The sequence below is a fragment of the Scyliorhinus canicula genome, chromosome 2, assembly GCF_902713615.1.
Source record: "Scyliorhinus canicula chromosome 2, sScyCan1.1, whole genome shotgun sequence".
NCBI lineage: Eukaryota > Metazoa > Chordata > Chondrichthyes > Carcharhiniformes > Scyliorhinidae > Scyliorhinus > Scyliorhinus canicula.
This window is the reverse complement of record NC_052147.1, coordinates 108,510,547-108,535,587: the sequence shown is the minus strand read 5'-3', so window position 1 is coordinate 108,535,587 and position 25,041 is coordinate 108,510,547. Positions and strand designations below refer to the sequence as shown.

Below are 25,041 nucleotides of genomic sequence, written 5' to 3'. Positions count from 1 at the left end.
GAAAAGTGAACTAAGATGTAGCAGGCAATTTAGGGGTTAGACAGACTGAGGGAAAATACTCCGAGCAGCAGAGTTAGAGGGATACATCCACAGCCTGAGTTACTTTGTCCCATTCAGACCTAACCTCGTTAATGGGAATACACAGGATGCCCTGGTTCAGCCAGGATGATCCACTCAAGATCCATTGTCATTCAGGGCAACCTTGATTGACCAATGATTATCCCATCACAGAGTCCAATGAACTATTTGCCTGCCAATGGAACGTTAGTTGTATATGAATAGAATAGCTCTGTTCTTTTGTAAAAACAGGAGTGTGTAATCAGCCAGTTAGGATAATGATAATGGATTCAAGTCTAGCCACCTGAGGGAAGAACCTTTGTTTGAGGGGGTGGGATCAGAGAGAGAAAGAAAAAATGTAGTTTCGAACAATCACAGGCAGAGGGCTGTGGAAATCAACCAGAGAGTTCATGAAAGTTGCCACTGAGGCAGGCTTTGGAAAGGGGTTCTGAACAAATGTCCCTAACAGAAGAGACATTGCTTTGTAAATGCAAGAATTACCTTGGCCTGTCCATGTTAGCGGCATGAGAGCGGCTTGGTTAATTAAAGTGGAGTTTAATGGGAACTAGTGTGCTGAGGTTAAGAAACTGCATGTAATCTGTTATTGTAAGAGCTGAAGGAAAAGCTTAAATATTGTTTTCTTAACTTTCGTTTTAATGAAGTTAATTTGTAAAATAACCACACTCTATTTCTTATATTATCACTCCTGGAACAAATCAATCTTTCTGCAACGTCTTAAAATTATGGCATCTGGTCCAATCGCTTGTCATTGTTTAGAGCTGACCACTTTTTAACTTAAATTAAAACTGCAGAACATATGTTTATCGTGGCTGCAACCACCTGCCACCATGACGATGACTCATTTAAAATTGTTGTGCAATTTATGTCACAGGGAAAAGGCTGTGAGTTTTCTTCTAATAGTTCATGCCTTGGTTGGATCAGCCATTGATCTGCCTCGCACAGTCACTGTATCAGTACACTACTGCTGCTTTCTACACCAAATTAGGGAATGAAATACTGACATTGGCAGTTGGGTAAACAATGTGCATCCAACAGCAGCGGACGGCATGGTGGCACAGTAGTTAGCACTGTTGCCTCACAGTGCCAGGGACCCGAGTTCAATTCCAAACTTGGTGTCTGTCTGTGTGGAGTTTGCACTTTCTGTCCATGTCTGCGTGGGTTTCCTCCGGGTGCTCCGGTTTCCACCCAGAGTCCAAAGTCCAAACGTTAGGTGGATTGGCCATGCTAAATTGCCCCTTAATGTCCAAAGCTGTGCAGGTTAGGTGGGGCTACAGGGGATAGGGCAGTGGAGTGGGCCTAGGTAAGGTGCTCTGTCAGAGGGTTGATACAGACCGAAGGCTGAATGGCCTCCTTCTGCACTGTAGGAATTCTATGGTTGTATGCTACCAAATGATTTGGGTCCGAGTCACACACCAGCCAATTTTCTATCGAGGCGTATTTGCATCACATGAGCACAGGAGCACATATAACACACAGTATGCCTGCCGATCATGTGGATGTAATCCATGTGTCATCCAAGACCTGATTTCGAGTAAGAAAACAACAAGGAAATTTGGGGAGAATTTTGATTTTGTTCGCTGTTGCAAGATACAAAACATACAGCCAGATGCAGTTTATACAGAAAATCTGCATGAAGACAATGTCCTCTTGTTCCACCAATGTGCGTAAAATTTACTGTGAGGACACATCGCTTGTGGCGATGTGACATTGACATCTCTGTGCTGACATACTAACAATGGCAGGAAGCAACCTCCAAGTGATTGATTCTCATTGTTTCTGCTGCCAAACCAATGGATACTTGCCATCTCGGGCAGCTTTCAGTCCATAAGGCAGCCAATTGCTGAAAAGAAACACATGATGCTGAAGTTTTTCATCTTGCACTCATCAGGACAAGTATAAGAATGCCAACATTTCGAACAATCACAACAATTTATATGATAGGATAAAAGGGACCTGATTGGCCAAGGTGTCGCCATGTAGAAATCAAAGAGGACACAAACTTTTGTTAGTTTGTAGAGTGTCAAGTTTCAATGCGCCAAATGTACTCTTCATTGTGACTGAAATACTATGGAATAAATGGTTCAGGAGTTCATTATAAACACCAATCCTATAATAATGGCATGTGTTAGAGCTGCGGCTTTTTATTCAACACCGTTTGTTCTAAATTGTAAAACAAAGTAACATTTCAACACAGTAACCCCTATTGTCTGTATACCAATCTTGTGCCCCCTTCTGCCTGTATCCCAGCAGTGTGTCCACAACTGCCCATATCCTGATAGAGTACCTCCTGCCTGTGTGCCAGTACAGTACCCCATCGCTATATCAATGTGGCATCTCCTGTTGTCTGTCAGTACAACACCCTTGTGTGTTAGCACAGCTTCCCTCTCTATGTGTCTCTATGGAAACCATATTTGCATGTGAGTACAGCATTGTGACTGTTTCAGGACAGTATCACTTTGTATGTTAGTACAATATCCCTGCCTATGTGTTATGACAGTAACCATTGCTCCACACAATGCTCCTGCCTGTGTCAGTACAGTATCCCAGACTGTGTCAGTACAGTATCCCTGCCTGTCTCAGTACAGTGTTCCGGCCTGGGTCAGTAAAGTATTTATTTTACTGTCAGTACAGTGTTCTGACTGTCAGGATGTTATCCCTTTGTGCCTTGGTGCAGTATACCTCCATGTGTGTCATGTCAGAATCAGTCTCTCCATACAGTGCTCCTGTTTCTGTCAGTGTAGTCCACCTACCTATTTCAGTACAATCTCTCTGTCGATGTAAGTACAATAGTTTGACAGTGTCAGCACAGTATCTCTTTGTGGCCCATGACAGTATTCGTCTCTCCATACTGTACTGCTGTATGTACAGGATCCTGTCTGTGTCACTGCAGTATGACTGTCTGTATCAGTACAGTGACCCTGTCTGTATCAGTACAGCGACCCTGTCTGTATCAGTACAGCGACCCTGTCTGTGCCAGTACTGTGCCTCAGTCTGTGTCACTAATGTGCTCCTGTTTGTGTCAGAACAGTGTTTCTGTCTGTGTCAGTACTGTTCCCCCCGTCTGCATCACTCCTGTGTCCCTGTCTCTGTTAGTACAGTGTTCCTGTCTATGTCAAAACAGTTCCTGTCCATATCAGTAATGTGGTCCTGACTCAGTCAGAGCAGTGTTCCAGTCTGTGTTAGTACAGTTTTCCTTTCTGTGTCGGTACAGTGTCCTTAACTCTGGCAGTACAGTGTCCCTGTCTGTGTCAATACAGTGTCCTAGTCTGTGTGAGTACAGTTTTCCTGCCTGTCTCGGTACTGTTTCCTGCCTGTGTCAGTGCAGTGTTCCTGTCTGTACCAGTAGAGTGTACCAGTCTGTATCAGTAGCGTGTTCCTGTCTGTGTTGGTGCAGTGTTCCTGTCTGTGCCAAGGCAGTGTTCCTGCCTGTATCAGTCGAGTGTATCTGTCTATGTCAGTGCAGTGTTCTTGTCTATGTCAGTGCAGTGTTCCTGTCTATGTCAGTGCAGTGTTCCTGTCTGTGTTGGAAAGTGTTTCTGTCTATGTCAATACTGTGCCCCAGTCTGTATCACTAATGTGCCCCTGCCTGAGGCAGTAGTTTTCCTGTCTTTGTCAGAACAGTGTTCCTGACCATGTCAAAACTGTATTATTGTCTGTGTTAGAAGAGTGTTCCTGTCTGTGTAAGTACTGTGGCCCTGTGTGTGACAATGCAATGTTTGTAACTGTGTCAGAATAGTGTTCCTGTCTGTGTCAGAACAGTGTTCCTGTCTGTGTCAGAACAGTGTTCCTGTCTGTGTCAGAACAGTGTTCCTGTCTGTGCCAGTGCAGTTTCCCTACCTGTGTCAGTACAGTGTTCCTGTCTGTATCAGTACAATGTTGGTGACTGTGTCATAAGAGTGTTCCTGTCAAAATCAGAACAGTGTTCATGTCTGTGTAAATACAGTGTTCCTGTTCCTGTCTTTGTCAGTACAATGTTCCTGTCTGTGTCAGTACAGTGTCTCTGTCTGTGTCAGTACAGTCTCCCTGTCTGTGTAAGTGCAATGTTCCTGTCTGTGTCAGAACAGTGTTCCTGTCTGTGTCAGAACAGTGTTCCTGTCTGTGTCAGAACAATGTTCCTGTCTGTGTCAGAACAGTGTTCCTGTCTGTGCCAGTGCAGTTTCCCTACCTGTGTCAGTACAGTGTTCCTGTCTGTATCAGTACAATGTTGGTGACTGTGTCATAAGAGTGTTCCTGTCAAAATCAGAACAGTGTTCATGTCTGTGTAAATACAGTGTTCCTGTTCCTGTCTTTGTCAGTACAATGTTCCTGCCTGTGTCAGTACAGTGTCTCTGTCTGTGTCAGTACAGTCTCCCTGTCTGTGTAAGTGCAATGTTCCTGTCTGTGTCAGAACAGTGTCACTGTCTGTGTCAGTAAAGTATCCCTGTCTGTGTCAGTAAAGTGTCACTGTCTGTGTCAGTAAAGTGTTCCTGTCTGTGTCAGAACAGTGTCACGGTCTGTGTCAGTAAAGTGTCACTGTCTGTGTCAGTAAAGTGTTCCTGTCTGTGTCAGTAAAGTGTCACTGTCTGTGTCAGTAAAGTGTTCCTGTCTGTGTCAGAACAGTGTGTCCCTGTATGTGTCAGTGGAGCGTTCCTGTCTGAATCAGTAATGTATCCCTGGCTTTGTCAGTGCAGTTTTCCTGTCACTGTTAGTACAGTGTTCCTATCTGAGACAGTGCTGTGTTCATGTCTGTGTCCATGCAGCACCCTGTCTGTCTCAGTACTGTGTCGCTGTCTATGTCAATACAGTCTCCCTCTCTGTGTCCATAAAATGTTCCTGTCGGACTCAGTAGTGCCCCACTCTATGTCAGTACAGTGTCCTTTTCTTTGTCAGTACAGTGTCTCTGCTTGTATCAGTACAGTCCTTATCTATGTGCCAGTGCAGTACCCACTACTATCTGTGTGCCAGTACAGCTCCTCTATTTTTAATTGTGCTGGGGTCTCCAAAATTGATGAAATAATACTGTACCACATTTAAACAATAATTGACAGAAGACTGTATGCGATGAGTCCTCAGCTCAGGAGAGAAATGTCTTACTTCCAGCCAGATTGTTATTTTTACAAATATATCCCATTTTGATATCATTATTGACATTGTTAGATGTTCTCAATGCGCAGACATCGCAACTGACTGTCGTTGTGATTCATGGAGGTTTCAATAGAGAAGCAAGTTTAGTTTTTCAGGTGAAACGTGACCAATTAATGCCGTAAAAAAGTTCTGAGCGAGCATCTGAGAGTTGTGTTCCAATATCTTCTTCTTGGTTATCCATATGCCTGGTTGCTAAGGTGTTGATGGTAACACGGTTGCCATACCTCACCATCACATTACCCCTCTCACTTGAGACACAATTGCCACAGCAGTTTTCACTGAATACCAGGCCTGCACTTTAAGGGCTGTCACAGAAAGTCTACAAAAGAGCAGCTATGAAAAACTGGAAAAGGGTCAAAGAAGTTACAATTCAGAGACACGATTAGACTCTGGTGTGTCTGCAGGTCCTGGTGGTTCCTGAAGCAGAGGCAGAGGTGGAAGGTGACTCTTCATCTCCTGTGTCGCTCTGATCGTCCTTATTTAGACCCTGGCTGCTGATGTGGCTCTGGAGGGCGGCGGGCGTGAGCCATTCCTTGGGCAGGCAGCTCTGGAGGAACGGGATGCAGGAACTAAAGTATGCCAGCCGGTTCACCCAGCGAGGGATCTCCTTCCCACAGAGAATCTGGAAGACACAAGCACAACTTCAGGCTCTGGTAAAACCAACATTTAGTAGCACTAAGGGTGACTGAATGGAATTCTGGGTACAGATCACTGAACAAACTTGCAAAAGCAACGGAAGAATCTCTTCACTAAAAATAGTTAATTTATGCACAGGCTAGAAATGTAAATACTGCGGAATTTAGGAATATGTGACACCAGTGTGGTGATCCAACCACTGTATATATGTGTGCTTGCAGTAGGGGGATGTATGGCTGTACCTGTAATACAGGTTTCTCCGGTAACCCCTGCCGGCTAGCTCCGCCCACAGGGAGCTTGTGTATAAATATGCGCTAGCTTCACTGAGATACTATTCTACAGCTGCCGCCGGAGGAATAGCATCTCACAGCAATAAAGCCTCTCTTGTACTTCACTCGTGTCTTTGTGTACAATTGTTAGCGCCACAATCAGTGTCAACCATTCATTTCCTCCTGAGTTCCAAGACTTAAAAGAATTATCATAGACCTCACGTTTGAATATTTTTGGCAGGTCCTGGATTCTGAGACCGAGATTTTCTGGTCCCACCAACCTCAGGAGCCGTCGACAATTTGACGGGTCCATTGAACACACTGGTCATAGTCCCATTGACCTCATGGAGGAATTCCCGTCCTGCGGCAAGCAGGACCATAAAATGCCACCCTCTCCGCTTTATTTGATGATGTTAAGATATATCTTACTTTTACACACGATGGGTGGAATTTTTCCAAAAGATTGCCAAGTGTCAGGTTCTGGCTGAAAACTGACAGAACACAGCCAGCTTCCCGCTCCAGATTTTCTGACACTTTAGGCATAATTTTACACACAAAAACAGAGTCCCGTTTCGGGTGCGTATAGTGGGGCCTTTCTTGACATCTGCAGAGTTGAGAACGACCTTACTACCGAGTGGTCTTTTTTTTCTGGCCTTGGTCAGGAATGCGCCGCCTAGGCCACACTAACATCACTTCCTGTATTGACGAGCTCAGCGTGTCAGTGAAGGAAGAGTTTCGAGGGCCATTTTTAAATGCAGCCCGGATCTATCGACCCCCCTAGGATACCCCCAATGCCTAAACTTACCTCTTAGGGGCTTCACGAACCCTCCTCAGTCCTCTTATGTCTAGGGGACTCCCATACCCGATCCCTGGCACGGAAAAACCTGGCATCTTGGCACCTTGGCACTGCTATCCTGGCACCCTGGTCAGTGCCATCCAGGCACCCTGGTAGTGCCAGGGTGGCACTGACAGAGTGCTCAGGTGGCACTGCCAAGGTGCCAATGTGGCAGTGCCAAGTTGTCTGGCTGGCAGTGCTCATGTGCCTGGGTGGCTGCAGGACTGCCAGGGTACCACTCTGCCCAGAGTCCTCTCACCCATGGACCTCCGATGACCTGAGAGACCAATCAAGGTGCCGTTATGCCTTGTCCACATATGTGTGGACCAATGCTAAACGGCCCCTTGGCGAGGTCTCCCAGGGGATGGTGTTCATTCCCAGGCACCGATATATTTAAATGAGCAAATGGCTCACTTAAATATGTAAATGGGGATCTCACCCAGTGAAGGCAAGATCCAGATCAAGACGCCTCGTGTGATCTCGTTAGATTGCGCGAGACTTTACGAGCGTTGCAAATTCTGCAAGAGGCTCTCGTGAGACTTAACAGCTTCAGCGTGTCACCAAGTCGGGTGTGGAAAGACATTTGATCATGCTCTTTGTCAAGTTAAAAGTGGGGAGGGCATATTTTGCGCTGTCACTCTGGCACTACAGATATAAAGTAGAGCTAAAGGCCCCCTATCCCGGACATCAGGACTGGCAGACATGAGGAACACCCACAATCCTTAAACACAGAGGGACAACTTCCCCCCCGCCACTCAATGGTCCAGTCACCGTGCCCCCCCACCTTCCCCACCTACACCACGCAGGCAACAGGGTGACCCCAAACATCCCCACCTCATCTTCGCTGGCATCAGGGCATCCTCACCATTCTCAGTGAATGCGCCCCCCTCTCCATTTTGCCCCTTCCCCCAATGGGGTTCCCTCGAGGCCTCTCCCCCTGGTAGTGCCCACCCAGCAGTGTCAATCTGGAAGTACCAGGTTGGCAGGCCCAGGGAGCAGATCCTGGGTCAGTTGAGGGAGCAGTGCCAGGGAGAAATGCCAGGGTACAACCCAGCCTTGCCCCTCACCACTGAAAGGGCTACACTCACCTCAACATGACTGCCGTGGTCATCACACCTGGTTTTCATTTTTGGAAACTAGTCATGAATCCGACTGGCGTGATGTCAAACTAAGGGGTGGGCGGGGGTAGAGGAGGATCTAACAATTCTGGAAGCAATGGTGTTAAGTTTTTGATGATATCTGAATTAATATAGAAAGGGCATGAGCCTTATTAAATTGGCGGCAGGGGGTGGAAAAATTTTCAACCTGAGATCTTGCCGCCACAAATCCCATCATAGTCATCTCACAAGAGTTAGCGGCATAACAGGCTTTGCACCTGCCAAACCGGCCCTGAAAATCATGGCCACTGTATCCCTGAACGAATGCAATCAATATAAAATAACTTATTTTGCATGCTTTCCACACTTCTTTCACCCCCTGGAGAGAAAGATTTAAATTTCATGGGATGTAGGCATCATTGGCATTTGGTTCACTTGTCCTTGAACCAAATGGCTTGCCAAAGCCATTTTAGAGGGCAGTTACGACTCAAGCACACTGCTATGGTCTGAAGCCACATGTAGGCCAGACCAGGTACGGATGGCAGATTTCCTTCCCTAAAGTGTTTTGTGACTATCGATAATAGATGTCTTGGTCACCATTAATGGGACTATCTTAATAACTCCAAATTTATTGGCTGAATTCAAATTCCATCAGCTGGCATGGTGGGATTTGAACCCATGTCCCTCCCCAACTCCCCTCCCCCAACTTGTATTAACTTGAGGTCTCTGGATGACTAGTCCAGTGACAATACCACTATGTCCCCTTTGCAGGCTGAGTAATATCCCACTGAACTGTGTCATAAATAAAGTGAAATGCAAACCCTGGGCCTGATTTCAGAGGCAGGAATGCTAATGAGCCATTAAGGCCTCCACAGCACAGAAGATTTTAAAATATACATTGAATTTGTGAAGCTGCCGATGATGTAAATCTCAGCATCCGTCCAAGCTGTAACATGACACAGTATGAGCATAAATAGATCTCTCCTTACTTCAGAAGATGTTTCTAGTTCATGTCAGAGTGTTGGATAAGCAGTCTGACATTTTAGAAAAAATGAAGTGATTGAGAGAGGTGGGTGGTGTATTAAAGCTGAGTGGTACCTGTGTATATTTGTTTAATTATTTCCTGGGCAATGGGCTTTGTTGGTTGTCCAGAATTTAATGTGTCGATATCTAATTGCCCTTGAGAAGCTGGTGGTGAGCCACCTCTTGAACTGCAGCAATCCACCTGGTGTAGGTACACCCACTGTGCTGTTAGGAAGGGAGTTCCAGGGTCTTAATCCTGCAACAGTGAAGGAATGGTGATATCATTACTAGTCAGGAATGTTATGTGGTTTGGGCTTATGCCTTCCACCCTTGTTCTTCTAGGTGGTAGCACGGGTTTGAAAGGTGCTGTTGAATGTGTCGTGGCAAGTTGCTGCAGTTTCTTGAAAATTCATTTACGGGATTTTTACGGGCAACATTTTCTGCCCCTTCTTAATTGTCCTTGAACTGAATGGCTTGCTTGGCCATTTTACAGGGCAGTTAAGAGTCAACGACATTGCTGTGGGCCTGGAATCATATGTAGACCAGCTAACGATGGCAGATTTCCTTCCTGAAAGGACATTAGTGAACCAGGTGAGTTTTTATGACAATCAACAATGGTTTCACAGTCATCATTCACCCTTTGACATTCAATGGCATTACAGCACTATTAATATCCTGGGGATTACCATTGACTGGAAACTGAACTGGACTAGCCATATAAATAATATGGGTGCAATTTACTAAAAGGGAAAAAAGTCTCATGGCGAGCCCGTTTAGCCATGGATTTCCCGGCGCCAAGAAACACATGGCTATAAAATGCCACTTGCGCTAGAGAAGGGGCTTCAGTGGGGGACGTGTGGCCAATGCCACACACAGCCCCATTTTGTGCACTGAGGAGCTCCACTTGCTGGGAACTCCTCAGTGTAGCGAGAGATTGGGATGCCATTTTAAAAGGTGTCCAGATCTAGGAGGCGCCCGACACAACCCCCACCCCCCCAAGCCCCAACACACTATGGGATGGTCCCCGGGCCACCCAGCGCACCCCAAAACCCACACAAGACATTCCCGCTCCGATCAACAGTGATGCCAACCCTGCCCAAAGGGTATGCACCTGGGGACTTCCAATTTGCTGGGAAACCCCATGAGTGTCATTCCATCTAGTCTCCATTTGAGGAGACCAGTATTGAATGGTGCTTTCCCGAGGTCTCCGTGGAGAAGGATACATCCCATGCCGCGGGTACCTCTGGAATCTGCACAATAAAGTGAGACTAGATGTCTTGCTTTAATATGCAGATTTGCCAAAAACTGATCCCGCCCACAATGGCCAGGATTTACATCGCAACAGCTCACAAGATCGTTTTAGACTTCGCAAGGTGTCTCCCAGCTTCTATTGGCTATGCTGCACCACGGTGAGCTGGTTTTCGGGTGCAGCGTGGCCATTAAATCATGCCTCAAGCACGTCAGTGGCCTGGAATCCTTCAGCAAGTAATTTGTCTCCTGACTCTACAAAGCCTGATCACCATCTATAGGGCACCAGTCAGAAGTGTGATGGAATACTCTCCACTTGCCTGGATGAGTGCAGCTCCAAGAAGCTCAATACAATCAGGATCCTTAGACACCATCTTCTAAACCCACAATCACTACCACCTAAGACAAGGGCAGCAGACACACGGGAACACCACCATCTGAAAGTTACCTTCCAAGCCACTCACCATCCTGACTTGGAAATATATTACCGTTTCTTCATTGTTGCTGGAACGAAATCATGGAACTCCCTCCCTAACAGCACTTTGGGTGCATCTACAGCATATTAGACTGCAGTGGTTCAAAAAGACAGCCCACCACCACTGAGGGGAAACTAAGGATGGGCAATAAATGCTGGGCTAGCCAGCAGTTCCCACATCATGCAAATTAAATTTTAAAATTCATTCTTCGCTCACTCCCATTGTAGTTATTTCAAACTCTTCTCAATTGACACAGTGTTAACCAATTCACGTTGGACGTAAACATAGCAATAAACTATTCCACAGTTTAGGATTTGTAAAGCAATATTGTCTAATTTATTTTAATTACACTATTGTTTCCACTTTTTGTTGCTTTGTAAGTTTGTTTCAATGGAACCAATTAAGATATTCCAATCAATAGACACCTCAAACAACTTCTTCAATGCTGAGTTTGTGGTACAGTTGTTAACAAATATGTACAATTGATGGAGAAAGTAAACCCGACCTTATACCATGAGACTTCATGAAGTCCAGAGTCGATGTTGAAGCCTTCCGGGGCAACTCCCTCCCAACTGAACCATTATGCCACCACCTCTGCTGGTGATGGTGGTGGCTGGGACACTATCTGTAAGGTGATTTGGTGAGACAGCTCTCCTAATTTTGACACTATTAAGTAAGGAAGACTTTGCAGGGTTGACAGGGCTGTGCTTACTGTTTTGGTGCCTAGGTCAATGCCGACTGGTCCATTGTGTTTCAATGTTTGCATACATTTTAGTGGTTTGAAACAACTGTCTTGGCTCAGCCATTTCAGAGGGCAGTTAAGAGTTTATCACATCATTGTGGATCTAGAGTTACATGCCGGATGGAAGAAATTAGTGAACAATCAACAATTATTTTCCATGTTTAATTGGACTCAAATTTCATCATCTGCTGCCATGGTAGGATTTGAAAGCAGGTCCCCAGAGTGTTACCCTGGGTCTCTGGATTCCTCTGGACGATAGCATTGCACCAGCACCTCCCCATTGGATTGACACTGCTCAAGATGGGAGTGAATCGTGATTTCCCAAATTCAGAGTGAATTGTGATTGGTCAAGGTAGCAGTGAGTTGAGAGTGAATGCTGAACTCAAGTAGCCATGGGTCAATAAATGGTGGAAGGAAGCTCAGGCTGAAAGCTGTGCAGATTTGGGTGAAAAGGTATTTGCCGAGTTTAGGTGAATGGAGTATTTGTATTGCCTCTTTGGGTTAGCTGTGAACTGCCACTCTCATTGCCCTCTGGATCTGTAAAATCCCCTCGCCTCTTCAAATATTAAAGAAAAGAGGAGAAAACCCTATCTTCCTGTGAGACCTACCAGCACAACGTGAGATCAAATAGAAAGAGGTATTAAGGAATGGAAGGCAGCTTTCTCCAGCACTGCATACTGTCTAACTGAATCACTTGATAAGATGACAGCTCTCGCCTGACACTCAATTTGTTTTAATGCTTTATTTCATTCTTTCTGTTTTCTTGCACATCTATCACTTTTCACATATCCTCTGTCAAGAGCAACCTCTCACATTCTTAAGCTTCTTTCCACGGTCCTCTGTTGGCAATTGTGTTTCTTCAGAAGCAGAACCTTATTTCATTTAACCGGGACCTTGTTGTTTAAATGTTGGCACTTGTTGAAGCCCAGTCAGCAGAAAGCTGAGTATCTGCACAAAATAGATATCAAACTACTGCCATCAGCAGTATTATCCTCTTGTTAGATTACTTCACTTCACCAATGGGACGGATCAATCAATTTATGTTTCCTGTTCTGACTAATTCCACTGAAGCAGAAGGACAAATTTGCAAAGTTTATTCTCAGAGCGACATTGGTTGCATTCCTTTTTGGTGAAAACAGGAGCTCTGGGGAGCGATTCAGCAGACCAAATTAAAGTCAGGTTTTGTGCGGGTGTGGACGTAGGCAAGGAAACCAAACAATGTGAAGATGCTGTGCAGTGCCTTTTTTACGGTGGCTGAGGTCATGTCGGGGCAGGGGACGGCGAAGGGGAAGCGGGAGTACTCATCGATGACGGTGAGAAAGTATATATTCCGGTTGGGGGAGGGGAGAGGCCCTTTGAAGTCAATGCTTAGGCGCTCAAAGGGCCGGGAGGCCTTTGCCAGGTGGGCCTTGTCTGGCCGGTAGAAGTGCGGATTGCACTCCGCGCAGACTTGGCAGTCCCTGGTCATGGCCTTGACCTCCTCGGTGGAGAAGGGCAGATTGCGGGCCTTAATGAAGTAGGTAAGCCGGGTGACCCCCGGGTGGCAGAGGTCATTGTGGATATTCCGAAGTTGGTTATCTTGCGCGCTATCGCATGTGCCACGGGACAGGGAATCTGGGGACTCGTTGAGCTTCCCAGTACGACACTTGATATCGTAGTTGTAGGTGGAGAGTTCGATCCTCCACCTCAAGATTTTATCATTTTTTATTTTGCCCCGTTGTGCGTTGTCAAACATAAAGGTTGTCGGTGACAAGGGTGAACCTCCTACCGGCTAGGTAGTGCCTCCAGTGCCGCACGGTTGCCACTAAGGCTTGTGATTCCTTCTCGACCGAAGGGTGCCGAATTTTGGAAGCGTGGAGGGTCCGAGAGAAGAATGCTACTGGCCTGCCCGCCTGGTTGAGTGTGGCGGCCAGTGCGACTTCTGACGCATCGCTCTCTACCTGAAAAGGGATGGACTCGTCCACCGCGTCCATAGCGGCCTTGGTGATGTCGGCCTTGATGCGGCTGAAGGCCGAGCGGGCCTCAGCCGTCAGGGGAAAAGCGGTGGTTTGAAGAAGTGGGCGGGCTTTATCCGCATAGTTGGGGACCCACTGGGCGTAGTAGGAGAACAGCCCCAGGCACCGCTTTAGGGCCTTGAGGCTGTGGAGAGGAGGGTCTTCTGTGAGGGGGCGCATACAGTCGGGGTCGGGCCCTAGGACTCCGTTCTCTACGACATAGCCGATGATGTACTGGTCCACCATTCGGTCCATCGTTCTCTGAAAGACCGAGACTCCGTTCGTGATGCCGAAGGGGAGTCTGAGGAAGTGGAAGAGCCTGCCGGCTGCCTCAAAAGCAGTGTAGTGGTGCTCTTCCGGATGGATTGGGAGCTGGTGGTAGGCCGACTTGAGATCGACCGTGGAGAACACACGGTACTGCGCGATATGGTTGACCATCTCCGCTATGCGGGGGAGGGGGTATGCATCGAGTTGCGTGCATCGGTTAATTGTCTGGCTGTAGTCCGATTCTTTTCCCCAGTCCGGACGACCACCACTTGCGCTCTCCAGGGGCTGTTGCTGGCCTCGATGATCCCTTCACTCAACAGTCGCTGGACCTCCAACTTGACAAACGTCATGTCCAGCAAACTGTACCGTCTGCTCCTGGTGGCGATGGGCTTACAGTTCGGAGTGAGATTCGCAAAGTGTGAACGGGGGGAGACCTTGAGGGTCGCGAGGCTGCACACTGTGAGGGGGGGGGCAAGGGTCCGCCGAATTGTAGGGTCAGGCTTCGGTGGTTACATTGAAAGCCCAATCCAAGCAGTAGGGCGGTGCAGAGGTGGGGGAGGACGTCGAGCTTAAAACGAGTGTACTCTGCGCCCTGCACCGCGAGATTGGTGATACAGTACCCCTGGATCTGAACCGAATGTGACCCGGAGGCAAGGGAGATTGTTTGGGAGGCTGGGTAGGTGTGGAGGGAGCAGCGCCTTACTGTGTCGGGGTGGACAAAGCTCTCTGTGCTCCCGGAGTCGAAAAGACAGGGGGTCTCGTGTTCGTTGACCCTGATGACCATCATGGAGTTCTTCAGCTGTTTTGGCTGTGACTGATTAAGGGTGACTGCACCCAGCTGCGGGTAGTCTGTGTGGTCGGTGGAGCCACAAGATGGCGGCCCCCATCGGTCGCATGTGTCGGTCGGTGAGGGGACCGGCGGCCAAGAAGTCTGTGTGGTCGGTGGAGTCACAAGATGGCGGCCCCCATGAGTCGCACGTGTCGGGCTGGGGCGAAGGTGGCGACCAAGATGGCCGCCACCATCGGTCGCACGTGTCGGTCGGTGCCGGGGCCGGCGGCCGAGTAGGCGGACTCCATGCGTTCACGTGTCGGTCAGTGTTGGGGTCGGCGACCAAGATGGCGGCCCCCACGAGTCGCACGATGCCGATGACGCATCTGACGGGTACGTTCTGGACAGGCACGCAGCCGCATTACGGGGTCTGTGGGGCTGCGAGTCCATGGGTCGGGCCTGGTGTGTTTTCGATTTCTGGGCCTTAGGCCAGCCCAGACAGACTCTGGCGAAGTGCCACCTTTTCCCATAATCACTACACGTCGCTGTGCGGGCTGGGCAGCGCTGCCGGGGGTGTTGGCCCTGGCTGCAGAAGTAGCACTCTGGTTCCCCGGGCTGGGCAGGCAGACGTGTGGCACAGGCCTGCGACGTAGTCGGGTCCGACGGAGTTTACGACGAGGTTGTCCACAAGGGATTCGCAAGGCTCACGGGGAACGCGCTGAGGTTCTGATAGGTCACCTTTAGCGAGGTCGCTTGCTTTACCGTTTCCCGCAGGTCGGAGGTCCCGTTTTCCAGCAGGCGCTGCCTGATATAGTTCGAGCGGACCCCCGCCACGTAGGTGTCCCGGATCTGTGAGTTCATGTGTTCCTCCGCCGTCACATCTCAATAGCTGCAGTTCCTCGTAAGTAGAGTCAGGGTTTCGAGAAACTTGTCCAGCGATTCTCCGGCGCTTTGACAGCGAGTATTGAGGAGGTGTCTGGCGAACACCTCATTTACAGGCCCCGGTGTGGTAGGAGCCAGAGGCGGAGCCATACAGGGGTTACAGTACAGACCTGGAAGCATTTCATATCACCACTTCCAGGTCATAGGTCACAGGTTATGGTATCGTGCATGCATTATGGTGAATACATCACCACACCATGGAATAACCCAGGGGCCATTAGGTAACCCAAGGGAGGGGGAGGTGATGGGGCCTGTGCCGGTGACTCCTGCATGGGAGGTACTGGATACAACAGCACCTCAGACTCATCCTTCCCCCTCCTGTCCCTTGCACATTGCGGGTGCGGTAGTCACCACTGTTGTATTATATTGTATATATGGGTTTTACGGTAAGGCCCCTGTACTACAGGTACGGGGGTAGATCCCTGCCTGATGGCTCTGCCCAGTAGGCGGAGTATAAATGTGTGTGCTCCCCGAACAGCAGCCATTTCATCAGCTGCTGCAGGAGGCCACACATCTCTGTGTAATAAAGCCTCGATTACATTCTACTCTCGTCTCATCATAATTGATAGTGCATCAATTTATTACACAGAGATTTTCAGAGACGGACCTCCGCATCAAGCCGGATCGCCTGCAGCTGCATCCTCAAGCAAACAACGCCCAAAAAAGTCTTTGAACTTTGGCCAGCTTGCTTTGAAGCATACATCGGGTCTGCGCCAGACCCAATCCCAGAAGCTCCAGATTCTGTACACGCGGCTGAGCTCCAACGTTTTTCCCCTCGTCCAGGACGCGCCGACCTATGCAGAGGCCATGGCGCTACTGAAGGAGAACTACACTCAGCGGACCAACAAGTTCTACACCAGGTACCTCCTGTCCACGTGGCAGCAACTTCCCAGTGAGTCTGTGGAAGATTTCTGGCATGCCCTGCTCGCCCTGGTAAGAGACTGTGACTGCCAGGCCGTTTCGGCCACTGAACATTCGAATCTGCTGATGAGAGACCCATTCGTTACGGGCATAGGGTCTGACTACATCTGCCAGCGCCTCTTAGAAGAGGCCATTCTTGACCTCGCAGCGACCAAGAAACTAGCGCTCTTGCTCATGGTCGCCTCACGCAATGTATAGGCTTATGCCCCCGACCGCACGGCCCACCACCCTATGCATCGTGGACCCCGCCGGCGGCCGCCCCATCGTGGACCCCATTGATGCGTTGGGTGCTCTGGATCCGTGAAACACATACAGGCCACCAACACTGAAGATAGTTCAACACTATTTTATTAACTCTTATAAATTGCTAAACATACTATTACTGTGGGTTTACACAATGCTAGATTAACTAGAGACCTGTGCCTGTCCTAACCAGTCAAATCACTCAGCACGTGGTGAGAGTCTGTACTGTAACTGATAAGCTCTTGTGCTTCTGAGAGGCTGCATCCTGAATGAACGGGAAAAGTGATGCCCTCTGTCTTGATAGTGAGTGTGTTCTAACTGGCGTTTGTGCATGTTGATTGGTCCTGGTGTATGTCCATCAGTGTGTGTGTCTGCACCATGATATACTGGTGTATATTATGACATCCCTTCCCTTTTAAAAAATGTTGTGTATATGTGACAATAAATAGTGTGAGTGTGTGGAGAATGTTCCTAACTACATGTGTGGTGCAAAGACATATTTACAGAAATATGTACAGGAAAGCTAAGCTATATACAAGGGAAGGTGCCTGGCAAAGAAAAGTAGTATGCAACAAATTGAATGAGAACAATGCTATATACAAACCAAGAGAAAACGAGTAAACAAGGCAGGGAAACATCTCATAGAGTCCACAAATTTGCAAAGTTCATAAATTCAGTCCCTGAGGTGGGCGACGAATTTTGGTTGACCGCCTCAAGGGTGGGTCGAGAGCCACTGGAGCTGGGTGGGCTACAACACAGTTGGAATCTCTACACAGTCCATGGCAGGGTCAGCAGGGGGGGCGACCCGGAGGATCCCGTGGCGATCGTGGAACAAAGTGAAGGGCACGTCGATTGCGGCGCAGACTGGATCCATCTGGTAGCCGAACAAGGAAGGAGCGGGCGGCCATCTACCTAAGGACAACAGCAGTTGCAAACCAGCCACCATCCGGGAGATGGACGCGAACATTGTCATTCGGCTGGATAGCGGGGAGATCAGCAGCACATGGGTCATGTGTCGCCTTTTGCTGCGCACGAGACGTCTGCATCTTGCGAAGCACTGGAACATGGTCAAGGTTCGGTACATGTATAGATGGCACCGTCGTCATCAGGGTGCAATTCATTAACAACTGTGCGGGCGACAGACCGGGGAGAGCGGGGCGGAGCGATAGGCCAACAGGGCTAGATAGAAGTCAGATCCAGCATCGGCAGCCTTGCAGAGGAGCCTCTTGACTATGTGAACCCCCTTTTCTGCTTTGCCATTGGACTGAGGGTACATGGGACTGGATGTAATGTGTGCAAAATTGTACCGCCGTGCAAAACTGGCCCATTCCTGGCTGGTGAAGCAGGGGCCATTGTCCGACATCACCGTGAGCGGGATGCCGTGCCGAGAAAATGTCTCTTTGCACGCCCGAATGACAGCGGACAAAGTGAGGTCGTGCAACCTGATTACCTCCGGTTAGTTTGAAAAGTAATGTACAATCAATACATAGTCCCTACCCAATGCGTGGAACAGGTCGATGCCCACCTTGGACCAAGGCGATGTGACAAACTCATGGGGCATTAGAGTCTCCCGTGGTTGGGCCGGCTGAAAACGCTGGCAGGTGGGGCAGTTGAGTACTGCGTTGGCAATGTTGTCGTTGATACCCGGCCAATACACAGCTTCCCGGGCCCTTCGGTGACATTTCTCAACGCCCAGATGGCCCTCGTGCAACTGGTGCAGGACCAGCTGGCGCATGCTGTGCGGGATCACGATGCGGTCTAGCTTCAGGAGAACCCCATCACCGACTGTCAGATCGTCTTGAACGTTATAAAACTGCGGGCATTGGCCCTTGAGCCACCCGTCCGTCATGTGGTGCATGACATGGGGTCAGCCGCTGTCTCGCGGCGAATTTGTATCAGGCGTGCATCCAATGCAGGTAAGTGGGAGGCTGCGAACTCAACTTGGGCGTCGACCTGACAAACGAACCCCTCAGGGTCAAATGGCGTGGCGACTGACCTGGAGAGGGCATCCGCAACAATGAGGTCCTTGCCTGGGGTATAAACAAGTTGGAAATCATACCGCCGGAGCTTGAGCAGGATGCGCTGGAGGCGAGGCGTCACGTCGTTCAAGTCCTTCTGTATTATATTGACGAGCGGACGATGGTCGGTCTCGACACTGAATTGGGGAAGCCCATAAACATCGTCGTGAAACTTCACAACACTGGTCAGAAGGCCGAGGCACTCCTTTTCTATCTGCGCGTAGCGCTGTTCCGTGGGGGTCATTGCCCGTGACGCATACGCAACGGGGGCCCATGACGAGGCCTCATCACGCTGCAGAAGCACGGCTCCAATGCCTGACTGACTTGCATCCGTAGAGATTTTTGTTTCTTTTGCCGGATAAAAGAAGGGCACAACTGTGGCCATGGATAGTTTGGCCTTTAGTTCCCTCCATTCGAGTTCATGGGCAGGGAGCCACTGGAAGTCTGTTGTCTTCCGGACCAGGTTCCTGAGAGCCGTGGTATGCGAGGCGAGGTTAGGGATGAACTTTCCTAAAAAGCTTACCATTCCCAAAAACCGGAGGACCGCTTTCTTGTCCTTGGGCGTTTTCATGGCAGTGTTAGCAGCAATTTTGTCCTCATCCGGCCGCACACCCAAATGGGATATGTGGTCCCCTAGGAATTTGATATCTGACTGACCGAAAGAGCATTTAGCTCTATTGAGACGCAGGCCATGCTCGTGGCGTTCGGCTTGAGTAGAATCTTGTATGTATACGGGAGCGTGCCCATGCCCTCAAAGACATTGTGGTACTGTTGGATGATGGTGTCGAGTTGCGCCCTGAAGTCGGTGTCAGGAGAGGCAGCTACATCGATGGGAGAGAGAGAGTTAACCCTCTGCACCAAGTTCAGCAGCTTACATCCCTGCGCGCCAAGCAAGGAGGCTTTCAAAGAGGTAACGATTTCAAAAGATAATACGGCTGTGTGAGCACGATGCGTCACCTCGAGTTGGCAGGAGCCACTGGCAGCAATGGCATTTCCGTTGTAATCAACCAGTTGGCATGCAGATGGCAGGATGGCTGGCTTGAAACAAAGACTTTGAAGCTCAGACCGCGCAATGAGATTGGCGGAGGCACCGGTGTCCAGGTGGAATCGTATTTGGGACCGGTTGACCCTAAGGGAGGCACACCACTCATCATCCGGATCGATGCTGTGTATCGGAATGGGCTTGGTGCCGTGCTTTGGAGACATCCTGTGCTTCATTATGATGCCGACTTGAAAAGGGGCCTGCAGGTCATCGCTGTCAAAGTCGGGGGACAGGTCTGGGACAGGCTCATTGACTGTGGGCTGAATAGCTCGGACATCCCTGCGAGGCTGACTGGATCGACGAAACCTAGCAGGCTGAGTCGACCTGCATAAAGCAGCATAGTGGCCAAGTTTGCCACACTGCAAACATCGTCGGGACTTGGCAGGACACAGCCGCTTTAAATGGGCGGAGCCACAGTTGCCGCACACTGTTGCGTCAGTGCGTTTGTTGCGCACCGCGCATGCGCAACAGCGTGGTGCGCGCCTGCGCAGTACGTTCTTCGACGTTGCCTCGTTCGGTACGTCCAAGCGCAGGAGCCCGCGAAATGGCCGCCTTCATCCAGGTTTAGTCCCTGGAGCGATTTGATGACTTGGACCCGTTCTGCCACGTGGGGAGCTTGCCGCGCCGTTTCAGCCGCCTGGATGTGGGAATACTGCATGGTGGTGTGCTCGTGGAACACGCAGGTCTCAATGGCAGTTGACAGGGTGAGCTGCTGGCGAAGGGGGTCCGACCGAATACCGAAAACGATCTGGTCACGTATCATGGAGTCGGAGGTGGACCCATAATTGCAGGACTGCGCAAGGACACGGAGGTGGGTGATAAAGGACTGGAAAGGTTCGTCCTTACCCTGTAAGCGCTGCTGAAAGATATAGCGCTCGAAGCTTTTGTTCACCGCGACATCGCAGTGGCTCACGTCATGGCTGGCAGCTCCAGGACCCGTTCTCCTCCGTAGACAAGTTCGACTCCACAAGGTGGACCCGTTGGTTGAGAGGGTACAGTTACTTCACGCCAAACCGTCTCCCTCAGGGACCACACACCCCGCCCCTCCGACCCAGTGCCACCCTCCCTTCCCCCTGCGCACCCCACCGCCGCCCCCGCTCCGGGACAATCCGTCCTCCCCTTGCCAACACCCGGAGATGAAGAGGATTGTGACACGCTCCCTGAGTCACCGAAAACCAAGCCGGCACCTGAGGCACCACCAGCACTGCAGCGCTCTCGACGACAGATTAAGGCACCGGACCGCCTGAATTTATAATATTAACTGCACTTTTAAAACACAATTTCCTGTATATAGTTCTCCACCACCCCCGCCGGACTCATTTTTTAACAGGGGGTGAATGTGGTAGTCACCACTGATGTATAGATAGGATGTTGATATAGGTACTTTACGGTAAGGCCCCTGTACTACAGATACGGGGGTAGATCCCTGCCTGCTGGCTCCGCCCAGTAGGCGGAGTATAAATATGTGTGCTCCCTGTACAGCAGCCATTTCATCAGCTGCTGTAGGAGGCCACACATCTCAGTGTAATAAAGCCTCGATTACATCCTACTCTCGTCTTTGCGTAATTGATAGTGCATCAAGGGGCAGAACAGGGCAGCACCACGCCACTTAGGACATCCGAGCAGTAGCTGGGCCCATACATGCCGGGTCGCTGCATAAGAGAGCCGTCAAAGAGTACCCAGATCACAGGGCAGGGGTCACAACAGGCCGCCTCCACTCCTGATGTACCGCCTGGGGACCCACCTATACCTAGTGTTAGGGCCCTTAAGGCCAGAAAGATAGACACCAGTTAAATTGGCATGGCTCCAGGGCACAGTTTAGAGATAGGAGTTAGGACACAAATCTGCATATATGTTGTCACTGCACCTCCCCTGTGGGAGTTAGCACCACGGGCCCCATCACCTCCTCCTCCCTCGGGGTACCCGATGGCCCCCAAGCTACTCTGTGGGACAGGGGTCTGAGCGGAGCTAACCCCTGAGGCTCCCTCGCCACCTGACACTGCCAGTCCTGGAGGCCCACTGCCATCTTGATCAGAGTCTGCATTCTCGCTGCCATGGAACACAGGGAATGGACCACCTCTGTCTGGGTCTGCTCCACATCACTGTGCCACCTTCTGGATCTGTGCTACATCGGCCAGTGACTGCACCATTTCCCTCTGGGACTGGGCCACCTCCCTCTGTGTCTGTGTCAGATCAGCCAGTGCCTGGGAAATGCTGCCAGCGCTCTCCGCCATGACCCGCTGTGGCAGGGCCATGCCCAGCAGCACTGCTCCAATGTCTGGGTGGCCCTGGCACATGGCTGCCTATAAGAGGGCAGCCCCGTCCTGGGCCTCGTCCACTGCCTGAACCCCAAGCCTTGGACATTCTGATCCATGGCTGAAACCCTAACCCCCAAGGCCTCTACCGTGAACGCCACCCATGTGGTGTTGGCCTTGGTGGCACGTATGGCCGCCACAGCTCTTGCTCCTGCAAGTGGTTGGACTCCTCCACCCGTGCCTGCAGGTGCTGGATGCTCGCCGACAACACCTCATGTCATCCGTGGCTCTGCACCAGCATCTCCACAATCGATGGTACTGTCCGTTCCAGAAGCTCAAAACCCGTCTGGACGCAGCTTATCCCGGGGGTCGACCTGCTCTCCGACTGTGTTCCTACTTCCACCTGCTGTATCGGAGCATTTGTGTGGTGCGCACCAGATTGTGTCCCATGAGCCTCTTCACTAAAGTGCCCAGCCAAGGTGAGTGTCTCTGGGATGGTGGAGGGTGTTGGAGACACTGTTACTGGAAATCAGTGTCATCCTCGGACTTGAGCTCCAGGGTGTCCTGCCTCTTAGGTTGCTGACTCACGTCCATTACGGTGTCATCGTCGTTGGTCATTTCCTGGGGTTGTGGCTGAGGCTAGGATCGGGGGCAGGAGACACCAGAAGGCCCATCCCATCACCAGCAGGTCCTGCAAGACACAAGACAAGACAAGGCGCATGATTAGTCTGCAGTCTGGGGGGAGCAGTGGGAGTGTGTTGGAAGTGTGGACGGGGGTGTGCTTGGAGGGGGAATAAAGGGTGGTGGTGGAGCGGGGTTGTGGTGGTGGTGTGGGTGTGGGGGTGGTGTGAGGGTGGTGAGGGTGTGAGGGTGGTGTGGGGGCGGTGTAGGGGGGGTGACACACGTGTCAGGGGGAAACGTAACTCAACGGGGTCTCACTTTTGCGCCTAATGTCAATCTCCACCCTGGCGACTGCCCTTTCCTCAGGTCCACTGACCACATCCAGGGTCCACTGCTCTGGCACGGTGAGGGGCCACAAGTCTGGCTTTCTCCCACTCCCAGCGGTTATGGGCGGTATTCTCCTGGGCAGTGGGGGGTAGGGGGGATGACAAAGGAAACACACAGTGCTACACTGTCCAACGGATGCAGTGGCTTCAGTGGCCAGGGCACCCAGCCGTGGCGGCCGGTGTGGGTGCCACTCTGTTGTGCAGGGTGGTGGTTCTGCCACCCTTCACATGGGGGTGGTAGGGCTACAAGTATAGGGTTGGTGCCGGGGCACAATGCTGCCTACTCACCCTGACCACCCTGAGGAGGTTGTGCAGTTTTTTAGGGCACTGCTGGCCAGTCCGGACAGTGGGCATGACACTGACCGCCTTTGCCACCTGTGCCCAGTCACAGCGAATGGTGGCGCCTGGCAGCCTTCTTCCTGGGCTGGGGTACAAGGTCACCCACCTCTCCTCCATGGTGCCTAGCAGGTCTCGAACTTAGCATCCGTAAACGGGGTGCCACTCTCCTTGCTGCCAACTTGTTGGCTGGGGTGGTGTGTGTGAGGAGTGAAGTGTGTGCAGCTGCAGCTTGTCAGCCTCCTGAGAATCATTCGTAAATCTGGCAAATCTGGCATCATTACTCATTAGAATCGATTGAGTTGCAGATGGCCCCAGTGTTAGTCCCTTAACAGGAGCAGAATCGATCCAGGTCCGGCGCTTGTTTTGCTGTCGTAGAACTCCACGAATCCTGTGCCGGCGTCAACACTTAAGTTTCAGGAATGGAGAATTTGTTGCGTGTATTTCAGCCACAGAGTGAACTAATTCCTGGAGTACAAGAATGCTTTGCTACATCTTCAACTGCCTCAACCGAGTTTCTAGGACCAAGCCCAGGAATTCCAAATCTTGTTGATTTTTTTTAAGTAATGTGCAATTTGTAACGTCCTCCCCTTTCTTTCTCTGCCTTTCTACCTTGTTTGCTGTGGGTGTGATCTGCCACTTGGGTTTTAAATGTTAATAAATTGTAGTTTTGTTTCACCTTAAAATAATTTGTTGTGGGATTATTGTTAACATTGAACCTCATAAACCGTGGTTTGGGAAACACACCACAGCCCATTTCAACAAGGGAAAGGATACTCAGAGAAACAAATTCAATTAGAAATTTTAAAACTATCATTAGCATTGCCGAAAGATGGAAACAGTAATAATAATTCAATCCCACTCGCCCTCATTCTTTTATTCTCATGATCAGGTTGAAAAAGGACAGATAACAGAGAAAATAGGAAATGATTTAGCTGTACTATAAGATTGAAAGAAAAACTGGTTAAAACAGTGATTCAACTGTTTGAAAAGATTAATTCCAAGGTGACAGCAGTGATATCTAGAATTAATGTGTATACATTTCTTTTATTTATTGGTTCATGGGATGTGGGCATCATTGGCAATATCAGCATTTGTTTCCCATTCCTAATTGCCCTTGAACTGAGGGGCTCGCTGGGCCATTTCAGGGAACAACTGAGGGGCTTGTTGGATCTTTTCAGGGGGCAGTTAAGAGTCAACCACATTTGCTGTGGGTTTGGAGTCGCATGTTGGCCAGCCCAGGTGTTGTGACCAAAGATGTGGGGCGCGATTCTCCGCCCCCCCCACACCGGGTGGGAGAATAGTGGGAGGGCCTCCCGACATTTTTCACGCCCTCCCGCTATTCTCCCTCCCCCCCCATGCCCGACCCACGCCACGAATCGGCGCTTGCCATTTATTACAGCAAGCGGCGATTCTCCGAGGCCGACGGGCCGAGCGGCTGGGCCTTCACGCCCGTTTCACCACAGCAGCAAACACACCTGCTCACTGCCGTCGTGAAACGGGTGCCAGATGCCCGTTTGGGGCACCTAGAGGCCCGATTGGCACGGGAGCACCACGACTGTGCTCGGGAGGGGACAGGCCCGCGATCGGTGCCCACCGATCGTTGGGCTAACGTCCAAAACAGACGCACTCTTTCCCCTCCGCCGCCCGCCAAGATCAAGCCGCCACGTCTTGCCGGGCGGCTGAGGAGAGAGACGCCAACTGCGCATGCACAATGGG

At 50.3% G+C, this 25,041-nt stretch overlaps 1 protein-coding gene across 1 annotated transcript in view; it reads right to left on the bottom strand.

Annotated features, from left to right (window-relative positions):
• Positions 1 to 1,637: 1,637 nt before the first annotated feature.
• The window catches only part of LOC119957009 (deubiquitinase DESI2), a 215,294-nt gene continuing 191,890 nt past the window's right edge, over positions 1,638 to 25,041 (bottom strand). The window contains exon 5 of the mRNA XM_038784596.1: positions 1,638 to 5,824. Within this exon, the coding sequence (XP_038640524.1) occupies positions 5,585 to 5,824 (240 nt within the window). The 3' untranslated portion in view covers positions 1,638 to 5,584. The remainder of the gene's footprint in view (positions 5,825 to 25,041) is intronic.